The sequence below is a fragment of the Thalia democratica genome, unplaced genomic scaffold (assembly GCF_965202585.1).
Source record: "Thalia democratica unplaced genomic scaffold, ktThaDemo2.hap1.1 HAP1_SCAFFOLD_306, whole genome shotgun sequence".
Lineage (NCBI taxonomy): Eukaryota > Metazoa > Chordata > Thaliacea > Salpida > Salpidae > Thalia > Thalia democratica.
The window spans coordinates 48,820-65,441 of NW_028139401.1; the positions used below are offsets into that span (position 1 = coordinate 48,820).

Here is a 16,622-nt window from a genome sequence, read left to right on the forward strand (position 1 = left end):
TAACATTTTGAAACTAAATCAGTAAAGTCTATTAATTCTTTTTAAAAGTTATACAGGGACTTAAAACTAAACTAATAAAAAAAATTTAACTTAACATATATTTTTGCTCAGCGGGCCACATTAACATGCTCGCGGGCCGCAGATTTACCCTTCGCGGGCCGCAGTTTGCCGCCCCCTGGCTTAACTTAATACGGTAGGGATTTTTAATAATTTATACTACTTATTTTAAATTAAAATGATAAACTACTACCAAAGCAGGTTCAGTTCTACATCTCAGTATCTTGTGAAAAGTTAAACTAACCATTTATTTTTATTTTATATAAATATTATAGTTTTTATATTCAAATGATGATCTCGTTTGATTTATTTCGTACGAATTAAAAGATTGTATTGTTAATAAAACTTTTAAAAATTTGAGTTTGTGAAACTTTTTAGCGATTGAGACAGACAAAATATTGTCGCAGTTCACTTAAATAATTTTGCTAAGTACATCTCATGTAATTTTCCATGGTAAAAACAAAGTTTAACTTTTAAACTATCATTAGTATAGTGACTAATCTTAAAATTAAAACTTTTACCAGTAGTTGTTTATTGAAAACAAAAATACTACGACTGTTTGTGACAAAAGAAGTTTATTTGTCTGATGTTTGAGATAAAAATCACACCAACAAAAAGTTGAATGGAATCAGTTAAGAATTTTCAAAAAGTATAAAAAAGTATAGGGGGAGTAATAGACGAAAGAAAAGTAGTACTGGCAAGACCGAAATAAACAAATTGAGATTACGAACAAAACTACTAATTGAAAACCGTTTGTTCATAATTGTTCCGGGTAAAGTTTATATAAAACAAGATTTTTCACACGATTTTTTGTAAGAACAATAGCGAGTTTTTCTTCATAGCTAGCCAAAATTGAAAGTACGAAAGATTGAGCGAAGAAAAAAAGTTCCAAATAATAATAAAAAACATACTATTTTAAAAAACGCTTAGTTAAACTTCATTCATGGACATAATACTGCATCTAAAACTGCACAATTAAAGTGAAAATAATATAAAATTACATGTGATCTTTAAAAAATTCAGATTGTCAATATTTTCTTAGGTTTTGAATCATCTTTTGTCTACATTTTCACTATTGTTAGCTTTTATCTATTTTTCTTACCTTTTTTTACGACTCAATTGTACATTTTTAAATAAAAAGTATAGAGCTAATAAAACACGATAAAGTTTAAAAGCTAAAAAGTTAGGGCCAAAAATTCACATTTTATTATATTAACCAAATACAGCCCACACTCAGTTTTAAGGCTTTTCGTTTCAACCCCGTCAACGCGATTTGAAGTAAAAAAGGTCAGAAAAATTGATTGCACTTTTAAATGTGGCTAAAGTGTTAACCATGCGCGCAAAAATATTTTTACCGCTAGGCGGCGTACTCGTCGTTGTGGTCGTCATGGTGATGGTGGCTCCTCCTGGCGGACGAACGCTGCAGGTTCTCGCTGTTCTTGGTTATTTTGTGCAGTTGCCGACACTTGGGGCAGCATTTGTCTCCGCCCTGCTGGGAATCCTGCATCGCGTCCGAGAAGACGAACTAAATTGATTTTTTTTGTTGAAATTTTGATCAGAAAATCACTGATTTATTGTGAAGTCACACCGAGCAAATATATTCAAATCAAACCTGACAGTCGACACTCCTGTGCCTGAGCGCCTCCTGAGTGTGCAGCCTCGAGCTCCATATTTCGGTTGTGGCGATCACCTGCGTCTGCGCCGTCACGTGACTAAACTGGAACGCGGCGATTCCCCTGCACAACCTCAACATTGACAAGGTGCGGAAGATCTGCGGGTGAAAACTCAAAGTATAAGAGAGAGTAAAGCACCATAAAGTATGTAAATTTAGCTTTCAATAGGGCCAAATGTTGATTTTGTTAAAATATTATTACAATCCCTTATGGCCTTAATCATGTACTCTACTAATTAACAGATATTAGTTTAAAAGTTTTAGTTACAGTATTATAAGGTGATAGAGTTATGAATGCGGAAAACCTGTGGTCGAAAATTTGTCACGTATTGTTTTGTAAACTAAACCATTTAAACTTGCTATTTAAAATAAATTCTATTAGTAGGAAAGTTAGTTACTATGTCCATACTATCTAGAATATTTTTCGTACTTTTTTTTCTAAATCATTGTACTATTGCTAAGTGCTAGATTGTAAACTATAGCAAATAAGTTTGTGTTTATTTGGTATTTTCACTGAATGCATCTAATATTTCAGATTTAAAAAGTCAAACTTGTTGACGGTAAAAGATTAGAAAATAACATTTGTGTTAATAACATAAGTGTTGAAAAAAATGAAAAAAGGTAAAAAAAATACTGACATGTTTCTTTCACACTTTTTAGGAAAACATTGCTGAAAAACAGTCTCATGTAAACTTCGTTTAAAATATATCACCGCTGCACGGCGTTAGTGAGCAGTTATGAAGCTTATTGGAAGTTGGCCGATGAGTCATAAGCGCTCAACTCGCATTTCAACAAATTCAACATTCGACAAATCTTCATATGAACTCCTCACCTCGCGAGTGAAGTGCGTTTTTCAAATTTTTCACAACATAAAGGTGCAAGAAACTTATGATTCTTCAACAGAATACTAAAAAAAAACATATCAGCGGGCTTCGCACAAATTAATAAAGTTTCTAGTCAACAAAACTTCATGGTAAATCTTATACCAAAATGAATTAAAAAAAATAAACAATAAATGCGCAAGAAAAATCACAAACAAATTGTTATTTGCGTTTAAAAGCAGCAACGGAACAAATGCCCGGTGGAACGCAAACAACAAGGAAATAGGCTTTTCGAAAACCTCAAAAATTTTGAAACAGTATACGCGAGCGCAGTCCGTTTCTCACTTTTCAACTTTCAACTCTGGGTGGCGCTGCATCAAATTTTTCTCAACCGATAGACCAGCTACACACTGCGCGGCCGAAGTACAGTTGTCTGCAGCGAAACAAGGAAGTTTGAAGCGAACGTGGCACTAGTAATTAAATGAACTTTTTTTTGCGGATTTGGCTTGAAAAATGTGAGTGTATTATGAACGTTTTGTTTGAAATTAAATAGTTTAAATTTAGTTTTTTTTGATGCTTTTGTAGGCAGACATATCTTTTGAAAACTGTTTTCAAATAAATAATGTAAAAATTAGAACAAAAATTGCTAATTTATTATGCGTGTTGACGATATATTCAAAAATAAAATTGCAAGTGCTCATAAAGCGGTATATAACTTTAAATTTAAACAATAAATGTCATAACATTTTACAAAAATATATCTGCATAAGCTTATTAAGTTGAAAAATAAAAGATTATATTAGGAAATATTTTAAAGGCCGTTGTTAGTTTAACTAAATCCTTTATACACTCTAAGCTTGTAAAGTAATAACATAAAACATTAGTTAATAATTTAATATAGATCACTGACAATGTTTATGATCATAAAGTTAAAACAAGGTGGAAAATAAGTTTTGAAACTTAAAACTAAAAAAAAATATTAAAATACTTTTATAAAATGTTGTACTCAAGTATTTTAGACGTGTAAATTAATACAGTTGAAACTAATCAAATGAAACTGGCTGTTAGTTTCACCACTTAGAACAATAATATTTTTCTATTGCTTCAAATAAACAGATAAAAAAATAGTTTCTCTAAAATAGTTTTTAAGATGTGAGTCAATTCATTGACAACAAAACATTACTTATTACTGGTAAAGTTTATCGACTCGCATTTAGCAGTACTGCTTACAAAAAAGTACAGTTGCTTTGCTATCAGCTAAACTTCTTCTGCTACTTTCTCATACAATACACCTTTTGATTTGAATAAATTACAAAAAAAAGGAAATGTTACCATGATAAACTATTAAAATTTACAATTAGTATCAAGTATAATTTTTTTTTTCCATTCAAAAATAAATAATAAAAATAAATGTTAATGTAAATAAAATGAAATATTATTGCACTCTGAATGAATCTTGTGGTCAGAAAAAATTAATTAGTAAGTGGCAAGCTATTATAAAAATAAACAACTTTATAAACACCAACTCTTTGAAATAAAAAACCATCAATGTAAATGATAAAGCTTAATCCTAAAATAACATGGTTTGCAAAAGATTAACTTTCAAAAGACTGAGTCAACGCTCTGAATAATTTAAAGTAAATTAAACCTAATTTCATAATAACTAATGAAAATTAAATGGTTAAATTGGGAGAATTTGCAGTTCAACAGCAAACATCACAAAGTAAACTAATTGGTATTCGACTCTACAACTAAAAAAACTAAACTGTTTTATAAGCTTATCTTAATTATACCGGTTAGTCAGCAGAGAAAATGCAGCTTTGTTTAAGTTCGAAATATATAAATGTATCTGAAGTTAAATAAAATATTAAATGAATGCAGTGCAGATATAACCCACTTACAAAAAAGTTAATAGTTATATAAATCTTTAATAACAAAATGGATTGTATAGTTGTAAACTTACAGACTAAAATAAATTAATAAAAAGTCATATACAATGTCAAACTTTTTTGTTGCCCTAGGAAAAACTTTCAATAACATAGAATTAAATTTTAATATAGTTAATTTTACTTTAAAAAGTTTTACTGCGAGAAATATTGTAGAATCAATGGAATTTAGTTTAAAAAATATTACTAAACCTTAGGGGTGATAACTAAATAAAGAACGAAAAATATTGTAAAATAAGTATTGTAAACTTATGCCGAGAGGGAAATCACGCAATAGAATTTGGTAAACACTGCACTAAACAGAGTTTCTCTGTAAAAAGAAAGACTTGTAAAAAGTTGTTTACAACCCGCAATATTTTGATGGGCGACCTGAGATGACCAAACTAACCAGCTGGACTTAACAAGCTATTTTATTCACAATTAAATATATGTCACAGTGTCGAACCAACGGAACCTAAACTTGCAACATTTTGCTGAACAAACAATTAAGACAAACACAACTTTAGCTATCAAACCTGCAATATTTTGCCGGGCTCGGCTACGCAGGCGTGTATTGTTATAGTTGATTTAATTTTACTAGCTTTTATTAAATGTGTGTTATATTGCAAAATCAACACAATTTTCAATAGAACTCTATTTTGTACTGCTAAATCAGGATGCCCTAAAGTGTCACAACCTTGATAATACAACACCAAACAAACAATCTAAATTAGCTGTCCACCAACCTGCAGTATTTTTCCGGGCGACCTCAGCCTCGCGGGTATGACGTCACCGACGGGGGTGACCACCAGGCGGCTCATGACGTACAGCCTGATGGTGAAGTCGCTGTGCACCTGCAGCTCCCTGTACACCCGCTTGCCGTCGCACACCACGTGGTCGTCGAACTTGACCCACTCCATCATGCGGGGCGGGTGGTTGCCCAGAGGCAGCATGCGCCACCCGAACTTCTCCACCTGGCGAAGTTCCTGCGAAAATGCGCGAAAATGTTTGCGTGTTTGTGCAAGTTTCGAGTAGAGTTCGAATGCGAGTGTCAATAAAAAGGCATTTCAAACTTAATTGGGTGAAAACTTGGTGGTCATTTTTTATTTATTAACGATAGTTTTACACATAAACTCATAAATAAATAAAAACTACGAGCAGTTCAGTATATATTTTCAAGTATTTTCTAGTGTGACAAATTTTATAAAAAATATTTTTTTTTAGATCTTAGAAAACTCACTGCGAGCTGTTTCCACTCGAGCAGCTTCACGTGACCCACTCCGTTCGATGACGTCACGCTTATGTCGTTTGAGTCCTCGTCGTTTATCTCTATGACGTCATTGCTGTCGTTGAAGCTGACGTCACCGCTCTTCCTCCTCTTGCTCGGACCCGCTTCCCCGTTGGCGTTGACGTCCTCGTCCGAGTGGTCGTGTCCCATCGGCCTCTTTCCCGACGACCACGTCGACGCCGGGCTGCCCTCGTGGTTTTGGAAGAGGGAAACTCCCGAACGCGGGAACTTGTTGTTGAAGGGGCGGCAGGGACGGATGTTCTGGTACAGCCACTCGCGCTTGTTGTGCACTGATCTGTGGTGTAAATTAATTATTCATTTACAGCCGATGTAGTTGATCAAACTTTAAAAAAAAAATTTTTATGCTGACAAAGTGATAAGTTTTGACCTTTTTTAAACCAAAAAAAAATCTAAAATATGCAATTTAATAGTAAATATTTTTACCTGATTTTTGATCTGACTACATTTTAACCGCTACTAAATATTAGTTTTGGAAAGCTTGTGTACTTATCAGTTGTTATTCCAACAACAACACTTTAGTTGTACTTGATCGTTTTATCCCTCACCTGTTATTGGCGTCTTTCACTTGTCTCCTGATGTGCTTGGCGTCGGGAAACACGATCTTGATCATTCTGCCGATGTGCGACAGGAACCTGACCTTGTTGTAGTGCACTTTGTTGTACTGCTCCAAAACTTCCTGCGAACGCACGTTCGATCCCTCGCAATACTCGTAATTGTTTTGCAGCCTGCGACATTAATGACATTTTCGAGTTACTTAGATTTAATTTTTACTTGCTAACTCAGATTACTATTTGCAAATTAAAGACTTCAATATAATAAAAAAAGTTAAATTTTAAATTTAAAAACATGTAGGTCTAGTATTAAGCAAATGATGCAGAGTTAGTGCATAAATATTAAAACTTAAAGAACTAATAGAATTTTAAGTAAACTTCTGATTATCAATGCATACTTATGCCTATCATAAGACAATGTTAGCGCAGAAGGATTTATTATCATCAATATAATACTAGGACAATTTTAAGTGAAAAGTTTTAAAAGCTAAAAAATAAAAATAAAATCAAACCAGTTGCGAATGTCAATAGAGTTCTGCCCGTTCAATACGGTGATTGTGTTGATCACCGAGGACCTTTCCTCCACCGCTGCGTCTTCTTCATCGCTGTTTATCGATGACTTCACTGAGATCTGCGGACTTCTGCTGTGCTGGTTGTACGTGGACCTCTTCTGCTGCATGCTGTCGTAGAAAGCGTTCCTTTCGAGCACCAGGCTGTTGTGAAAAACATTAAATTTTGTCGTGTGGCAAACAATGAATCAAGTCATTAGTCAATGTGTGATCAAATAACGAAAGCCGGCACCTTTTATAAACAAGCTAGTGATTATACAATACATTTGATGAAACACGTTTATTTGCGTAGTCGCAAGTTATCACAGGATCGAAATGGACGGACTTAAGAGTGGAACCGTTATGAAAGGATTTTGTAAACAAAATATTGAAGAAAGGTGAGTTAAATGAAATGAAGTTTTGTTGTTGTTGTGTATCAGATGGTTACAAATTTGTATTTTTAATGCTAAAAATTTTGCAGTTGATGATAGACTTTGTTTAAGTTGCATCAAGTTATTGTTTTTTACTTTTGTTGATAGAAGCTACTAGTTTTAAAGACGCATAATTAACAACATTAAACTTTATTTAGGTTACGTCGTTTCACTGGAAAACAGTTCCCAAAAAACAGAAAATATCTAGGTAGAAAGCTAAAAATTTATTATTTTGCCAGAAGTTTTCAATTGATGATACGTCGTTATTATGATAGTATCAAATTCTTATTTTTACTAAATCGGATATTTCAAATGGGTTTGGGCGGATATTAAAGTAGCATGTCTTTGAAACTAAATCTGTTTAAAAATCAATCAACTTCTGGGTTTTATTTTTAATAAGCGATTCAGTTACTAAACGATTAAACTTTTTTTTGTGTCGAAAGAAAGGTATACTTGAACTACGATCATTAAGAAGAAAAAACCGAGAAAACCGAAAAAGATAATTTTCAAAACATAAGTGATGCTTTTTGAAAACGACAGAAAATCAAAAGATAAAGGTTTTTTATACAGAATTATATAAATTACAACTGTTAGATACTTTAATAATTCTGTCAGCATTTGTATAGTTCATAAAATCTTACTTATTAACTTTTTTATTTCAACATTTAATAAAAACTATAGAAAAGACTTTTACAACCGACCTCAGTTGCTAGTTTTTATTGTCTTGACAAAAATAACCATAATGTGGGTGTTTTTCCTCAATTTATTTTAAACAGAATTTAAGCAAATGTACTTCTTTAACCCTGAATACTTTTCGAACATGCTAACTTTTATCTTTAATAAAACGACAATTTAGACTTTCTTACGTTGCTTGCATCTGGTAGTTTAATAAAAACAATTTTAAAACGAATCAAAAACATGCAATTAAATATTTACCGCCATTGAGCTTATTAGACTAGATTTTTATAGTTAAAATTCGACTAAATCGAAACGGTAGTTGCTAAAATTCTAGAAAAAGAATTATCATACCTCATTAATTTTTGTTAAAACACTTTCTATATTTCTATTAATATACAAAGTTTATGATTAACACCTGTTTGTTGAAACACCATTATCATTTTTTTATAATTTCAGTTATGCCATTAAATTTTTATCGTAGAAAAATGTACACCTAAAACATAATCGTAAGTTTAATTCTGCACACACAAACATCTTAAAAAAGCAAAAGTTTGGTAGACAGTCGGAAATATTTTTAAAACTTTTGCTGGAAAGTTTTACTTTTAATCTAAATTTGTTGCTCGGTAAGGTTTTTTTCAACAGTGTGTAAATAAAATTTTGGAAAACTTTATACTGAAGAGTTATTTCTCGAAAACATAATTGCGCACATATTGCGCAATAGAAGCTCATCATTAATTACGTTTTTATGTGATTAGTAAGAATCTGAAGCTTAAATAAAATATTTTATATAATAGAGCTGTATTCAAACTGATAGATACTTCTTGTGCGGCTTTGTTAACCTGGTAATTTTATAATTGAACATTTTATATGTTTCTAAGAACAAACCTACTAGTTTCAAAAAGCGCCGAAAAAAAGAAGAATCAAATTTAGTTATAATATGATTTAAACATAAACCAAAACACAAATATAATTCTATAAGTGTATTAACTGTAAAATATTGAATAGCATTTTGGTAAAGTTTGATACACGATTGTAATGACTGTTTTTTTTGATATTCTGTAATAAATTTATATCAGAATCATTAATAAAAAATTTTGCGTAATATAATTTTAAAGTTTTAGATATGATTATTATTATGAATACTCATTATGTTTAGAATATCATAAACTGTTTGAAATTATAATTAAAATATAAGACTTTTGTATAAATATAATTAACTTAAACACTTTAAGTTTCACGAAAAAAAACTTAAAAAATTTACTTCATTTTTTTAATAAAATAGACTGCGAAAAGTTAACAAAGTTGAAACTTTACTGTACTTGCATTATTTTTTTGCAAGATTATAAAAAAAGGACCAAGCTACACGTCCGTCAAACACGATGTTTGAAATAAAAAACTACAAGTTAAAAAAATTAACGAAGCAAAAACCCAATTATTTATCAAGCTTTACAAGTAATTTTTCCAATTAGTAATACTTAGGTTTAAATACTTTATTTTACATAAATTGATATAACAGGGAATAAGAAATTATCGAGCAAATACACAAGCTACAATGTATTGGTGTTATTAAAAAATTTAGTGAGGATAACAACAAACAAGTCGAAAACACCATAAACCACACATAGGCGCTTAATTGCAAACATGTACAACTTTTTACGTTTTTTAGAAATTTTTATGTGTGTATTATACAGGAGGAAACAAAATTCGAAAAATTTCACCTTACAGTCACTGAATGCTTATAAATATCGTTTTTGTTTTTAAAGAAAGCTCAAAACACGTTTGACCGTTGCCGTTTTAGATAGTCTTACTAAAAGTTGTGTTTTTTTAACATTTAACTAAAATTATTCACTTGCGATGATTCAATAGTTTCACTGCTTAACTAATGCTAGTTGAATTGTATAAAAACTATTTTAGGTTTCAATTTATTTTAGTTAAATATGCCAAACTTTTCAGCTTTTATTAAAATTACATAAGCAATTATAATAAATAGAAAAGTATAAAATAACTCAATAGTATTAAACAAAAAAACCTGACATTAGACATGACACCTTAAATTAGTACTAATAAACATCACAATATTTATGTTTATAATTATTATTTTCAAAGCTTAAAAAGTTTATGCTTAATTAAAAAAATCAAGTACAAAAACAATCAGCACGTTTCAACGGCAATTCTTAAATGCAAACGTCAGAAAAAATACCATAAAGTACTCGGTTCGCAAACGCAGGCAAGAAAATTCTGAAATAAAGCGGGCAATAGAGGAAATACCTGGCAATCGAAGCCTCGAGCACGCACAGTGCCAGCGTGGCAGAAGAAAAACTGCCTTTCTGGTCTGCTAGCAACCGAAACGGCAACTTGTGTGCGTGTGTGGCAGCAGAAAGGAGAGAGAGAGGCAAGCAAGCAGCAGAGTGAGCGGTGCGCGCAGTCAGCAGGAGTGGGAGAGAAGGGAAGAGAGAAGGTGGGAGGGGGGCCGATACAAGGAGCTGTGTTCGTGCAGTGTATGTGGTACAGCAGCAGAGAAATTCGAAGCGTCACGACTTCGATATACTGCTTGTGCTTTATAAGGTATGGCAGCCGCCCGTTTTGAATTTTGCTTTTTTTTTTGTGAATTTTTAAACGAAGGGTACGGGCGAGTTTTTTGATGGCCGTTTAAAGTGCACAGTGCATTTAAAGGAAACTATTGGGTTTTAAACTACGTTTGAAATTGTTTGTGGTACAATAAGATAATAATTTCAAACGTTTTCCAATACTGTAACCAACAAGCTATTATAATAACTTATTTCAAGGTTAAAAGTTACACGAGAAAATTATTCAAAAACGAAATAAATTTCAACTTAAATGTCAACATTAAAACATTAATAATAATATTCTAACCTGTTTCTGTTGGAAATGTTGGTCTTGCAGCTCCACAATGTCTTTCCGCTCGACCGAGGAGGCAGATTCGTTGCTGCTGAAAAAAAAACCAAATTAAAATCCGATACATACAGAAGGTGGTGGGCAGCACACAAACACGTCGATAATTCGCTGCTCAAAGCGGATACTGCCAAACAGTAAAGTGAATTATTTCGCAGCGCGCGCGTTTGGACTGCTTTGCCACATAGCTGCTGATGTGGTGGTCGTAAAACAAGTGTATGAAAGAGCTGGTGGTATGAGTTTTGCTGCGTGCAAAAATTTCGTCAACACTTTTTTACGGTCTGACGTGTACGTATTTTGATAAGTCGCTCGTGGGCGGGTCGTGTTTATTTAAATTTCGCACGGTGAGGCGAGGACTGTCATTTGTAATTTCGAATGGATTGTATTTTGTTATTACTATTTTTAACCTGGTAAGAAAATAATTATGTTGAGTTATAAAGCTTTATGTGATGCTTGAAATTTTTTTAATTACCCAAAATAAATCTTGGCATTTTGTAACGGAAGTTACAACTTAACATTTGTGTTGTGTGCTTTATAAACTCTATGTTAAAGTGCATTACATTTTTACAAAGCCTTGTTCTAATTTGTAATAAGCTTGTTTATTAACTTAAGTTATAAAAAATAATCTAAAGAAATAAAACTGAAATGTTACACTGTAATTTATTCTATTAATTAAGTTAGTAGTACAGAATTACATTATTTTGTGTTTTATTTTAAAAAGAAAAAAAATTAAACCTATGATAAAATTTATTAAAAGCTAAAAACATTGTTTACGTTTAAAAAAATGTTGGTAATCTGCGTTTAGTAATAAAACCAATTTACACTTTAGTGAAACTAGATAATGTATGAATTTTGACACTTATTTGTATTTTTCAAATCAACAAAAAATGTTTACCAAACTATTTTTTCGGAACATGCTAACCAGAAGAAAAAATTTTAACGAAACAAATTCATGTTACCTAACAAAAGACAGGACTTAGCAGACAGATGTAATTTTTTCAGCAGACTGTCTGAATAATTTGATTTATCACTGTACAAACAACTTGAATAATTACCTGTATTATAATGAAGCCCACAATTGACTTTCCCTTAACAAATGTAGATAATTAGTTTATCTACACTTTACTTAAAACATAATTTTTGGGTGGTCGGTTAATAGTGTATATTTTGTTTTTATTAGTTAAACACATTTTCAACATTAGTAATACAATTAAGACCTATAAATGTGCTAAGCATTATTGAAACTTCTAAAGAACTACTTTGTTAAGGTAAAACTTTTATAAATAAAACTTCTTTAAAAATTTGTTTAATTTTCAAAGAAATAAAAATATTACTTCAATTTAAAGTAGAAATCAGTTTTAAATGTAAGTAATACTTAAACAGTTAACTTCCTATAAGTAATGACTATAATGATTTTAACCAGAGTTCATAAATATATTTTCTAAAAAAACACTTAGAGCCGCATAATAAAATAGAATTAAAAATAAAATAAACTTAACGCTAGCCAAATTTGTGTATAAGTAATCATAAGTTAGTTCTGCAGAAATATAAATTAAAAAAATCAATTAGTCTCACTTTATAATGATTCTTAAAAATATTTTATTGAACTAAATTAAGTTCAGCTTTGTACAAAAATAATACTTTTTATGTTTGTTATTTTTAATTAGCCTACGCCCCTGAGACTTGGTAAGTCTGAACATTAAAGTATTTCTATCATGTGGCTTTATGTATTGGTTGAAAAAGTAAAGTTATAATTATGTTCCATCTAAACAGTAAATTTTAAGAAGCATATGTAAAAACTTAGTTTGCAAAATAGGAGCACATGACTTCTAGAAACGTTTCCGTTGTCTTTGATCATTGATTTCAACATGTAATATATAACATAATTACAAAATATAAAATTAAAAACACTAACAGGCAGGTGGGTCGTTCCCATTGTCCTTGATCATTGATTTCAGGCACAGGTTTTTGTACACCCACACGCGTTTGCCCTGCACGGTGATCTTGCACCTCTGTATGTCCGGAAACATGCGTCTCACCAGCATGCCTATCTGTGAGAACGAATTACTTGATAAGGCAATTGTATATGACAAAAGTTAAGCTAAAACAGATATCTGAAAAAAAATTACTTGATTAGTTTAGTGTATAAAAAGTAAGTTAAGCTTAAACTGAAATTATGATACTTACACATTAGTAAACTTTCTATAATACAATTTAAGCTAAAACAAACATCAAAAAAAATTGTTTGATTGCTTAACATTTAGAAAAAAAATATAAATATTCAAAAATAACCAATAAGTTAAGTATAAAGAACTTAGACTTTATATAAATAAAAATATACAATCTAAAATGAACTACATTACATAACTTGTTATTTTTGTTTGAATTTAAACATATGTTAAGCCAAAAACCTTTTTGTTCTTATAACATCATTCTTTTATTTTAGTTTTAAAGCAAACATAATACAGAGTTAACTAAGATAAATAAAAACTTTAAAAATTTATGACTTGTACTAAATTATAAATCTAATACCTAATGAAAACTAAAGTATTAAATTAACCATGTAATGTGCTATCAGTAAAATAAAACTAAGAAACATATTTTGTTTCTTAAAAAAATATTACTAATTTTACTGTTAAAACATACTATAAAAGTTGTTAAAGCTGATAAAAAACATATTTATTGATTAACAGACAACAAATATTTTTTGTGAAATCACTCACTTTGTGGTTACTTACTTTATGACAACTGGCACGTAAGTCGTTGGCGGCGTTCGGGTCAGCATCCTGTGCCTGATGGTAAGCCTCCAAGACCTCGGAGGCAGAAAGTCTGTACCCGCTCCTCAAGCACAAGTTCTCTTGCACCCTGTTTGTTTTTGCATATAAAAATTTAACAAACTTTTTGTTAAGGAAACTAAAATTTTAGATAACTTCATTTGAATTTTAATTAAAAAAGAGTCAGGAGAGTCAACAAAACTTCTAAAACTTTATTTTATATCTACAGTAACAACATTATAATATTTAAAATTCTCAAATCGTCCTTAGGTATGTCAATTATTCTTTGTGATACTTTGCCATTATCTTATAAAAGTACTTCAAACAATACAATGAGTATAAAAAATAAAAATTTTGTTGATTTTTTTGAAGTAAAATAGTTTTTATACATAGTATTTTATATCTAAAAAGTTTTTAAACATAAGATGGTAAAGTCTGCACTTTAGCACACATGTACAGTACAAGTGTACAAATTTTTTTTCAAAATTTCAACTCACCAATTCCACACATACATGTCAGATGACTTGACAATGTTTCTCTTTTGCGGTTCCACACTGAGAAGTGCAGACGACTCTTTTTGAAGCCACCGTTGTATTTAGAGCTTCCGCTCCATTCTGCCAGAAAGTTGCTTCCAGACAATTCCCCATTGTCCTGTTCCATGGGCTCTGGCAGGGCTATTGTCAGCTCTGGTTCGTCGTTCAGGCTTTCATCTTTTAGACTTTCCTCCTTGATGTTCTCTGACTTGATGCTCTCCGACTTGATGCTTTCAGATTTGATGCTTTCTGTTTTGTTCACTTCTACTTTCAAGCTACCTTCATTGTTGATTTCAGCGTCAATACTTCCATCTCTGGAAATCTCTACTTTAAACTCTGGTTCTTTTGCATCTTCTGGTGACAAGGCGCTCGCTTTACTTTCTTCAGCATCTTTTTCAGACTTTGGTGTCCCAGGGGAGCCTGCAAAAGATTGACGGTCAGCATCTTCAGTTGCAGCATCTATGTTTGAAGTTACTGCTTCATCTTTTATTTCAAGCTCATTTCCCTTTATTCCTGCAAAAGTAATTTAAAAAATTAGAAAGTTCAACTATTTGTTTTTACACTCATACACTAAGAAAAAATTGTTAGTAATTTAAAAATAGACAGATTGTGCTATGTTTAAAGTCTATAGTTTATTTTATACTTTGTATTTATAACTTTATAATTTTTTCAAAAAAAAGTAGTTTTAATACCTTAGCAAAACAATTCTTTAAAAATTTAAAAGTGTTGTATAAAAAATTAAAACTCAAGCTGTGTATGTTATTTTAAACTTTAATACAAGTTCAAAAAAAAAAAATTTATAAGTTTATTTTAATTTAGCCTACAACAAAATTAAAAAAAATATATTGAAAATGAACTTTCAAAAAATATTATACTACTGTGAAAAATGGGAACGGGTCACTTTTGCACGAGCGTCACTTTTGCACGAAGACACTTTTGCACGAGGAGACACTTTTGCACGAGCGTCACTTTTGCACGAAGGGTCACTTTTGCACGAGGGGACACTTTTGCACGGCGACTCTTTTGCACGAGCGACACTTTAGCACGAGGGGACACTTTTGCACGGCGTCAATTTTGCACGCAGGGTCACTTTTGCACGAGGGGACACTTTTGCACGGCGACTCTTTTGCACGAGCGTCACTTTAGCACGAGGTGACACTTTTGCACGGCGTCACTTTTGCACGGAGGGTCACTTTTTCACGAGGTGACACTTTTGCACGGCGACTCTTTTGCACGGAGGGTCACTTTTGCACGAAGGACACTTTTGCACGGCGTCACTTTTGCACGGTCGTCACTTTTGCACAGCAACATTACGTCAAAACTTTTGCACGACGTTACATTTGCATGACGACATTTTTGCAAAGCGTCACTTTCGCACGGCATTATAATTTTACGGGTATACTTATGAACTGCAAAATTTTAAATAATCAGTCAATTTTGAACGGAACTTCACTTTTGCACGCTTCTAATTTTTATTTTCTCAAATAAAAATATAAATACATTTTTTTTTATTAATTTAAATAATATTCGCTTTTAAACGCAAGTTGTTTTGAATCAATAAAATGTTGTAGTTTTTTAATGAATTTTTAATGTAAAGTTTTTATGAAATTATTGTTGCAAAAATTTATTTTACAAACTAAGTTTCGGTCCAATACCTCGTCAGTGCTTAAATAAATTTCTTAAATAAAAGTTTTTATCTTAAGTTTTACGGAGAACAATATAATTACGTACCACAATTCATTTATTCATATTTATAATCTTAATCAAAACAAACTAGATGAATAACAAGCAATTTTGAATAATTTAAATAAAAAAATTATCTGAATCTTGTTATATTTTAAAGAGAAAGATAACCTTAATTTAGTAAGGCTTTGAAACACGAATCTTGAGTATTATTTTTTATTTATATTCTCTTGATGTTAAAATTAGCAATATATAGTTGTTAAACTAATGGTTAAAATTTATTTTAATTTTAAACGATTGTTAAAATAAAACAAAAGATTTAGTTAATTTTTGAATTGTAAAGGTATTTCAGATTTTACTTGACGTTTATTTTTCAGTCTATTTTTTAATTTAGTGTGAGAATAAAAAGAGCAATAAAATGATTTGAACTTGGATTATTTCAGCATTATAACTTTGCATGATCATGATAAGCCAAAGAGAATGTAACATTTGGAAGTTTGAACTTATGTTGAAAGAAAATATACCATATTAGTCTTCAACCGCTGCAACATTTCAATAATGAGGCTTGGCAGAATTTTTTTTATCAGTCAGTTGAAATATGGAACAAACTTACAAATGAATTAGTTTCCTGCAAAAATTTTAAAGAATTTCGATTGAAGTTAAAAATTTTTTATCAAAATTATATTTGTGTTAGTAAAATTAATAAGTAATTTTCATCAACCGTTGA

The 16,622-nt window shown here is 31.1% G+C and overlaps 1 protein-coding gene across 1 annotated transcript; it reads right to left on the reverse strand.

Annotated features, from left to right (window-relative positions):
- Positions 1–1,161: 1,161 nt before the first annotated feature.
- Positions 1,162–14,294, reverse strand: LOC145846183 (uncharacterized). Its single transcript, XM_082953097.1, has 10 exons — positions 14,177–14,294; positions 13,644–13,770; positions 12,821–12,956; positions 10,867–10,942; positions 6,848–7,048; positions 6,330–6,509; positions 5,716–6,058; positions 5,222–5,461; positions 1,670–1,828; positions 1,162–1,582 (listed from the first exon to the last, which is right to left on the reverse strand). The coding sequence occupies exons 1-10, from the start codon at positions 14,191–14,193 to the stop codon at positions 1,415–1,417; spliced, it is 1,647 nt and encodes a 548-aa protein (XP_082809223.1). The 5' UTR covers positions 14,194–14,294; the 3' UTR covers positions 1,162–1,414.
- Positions 14,295–16,622: the final 2,328 nt, after the last annotated feature.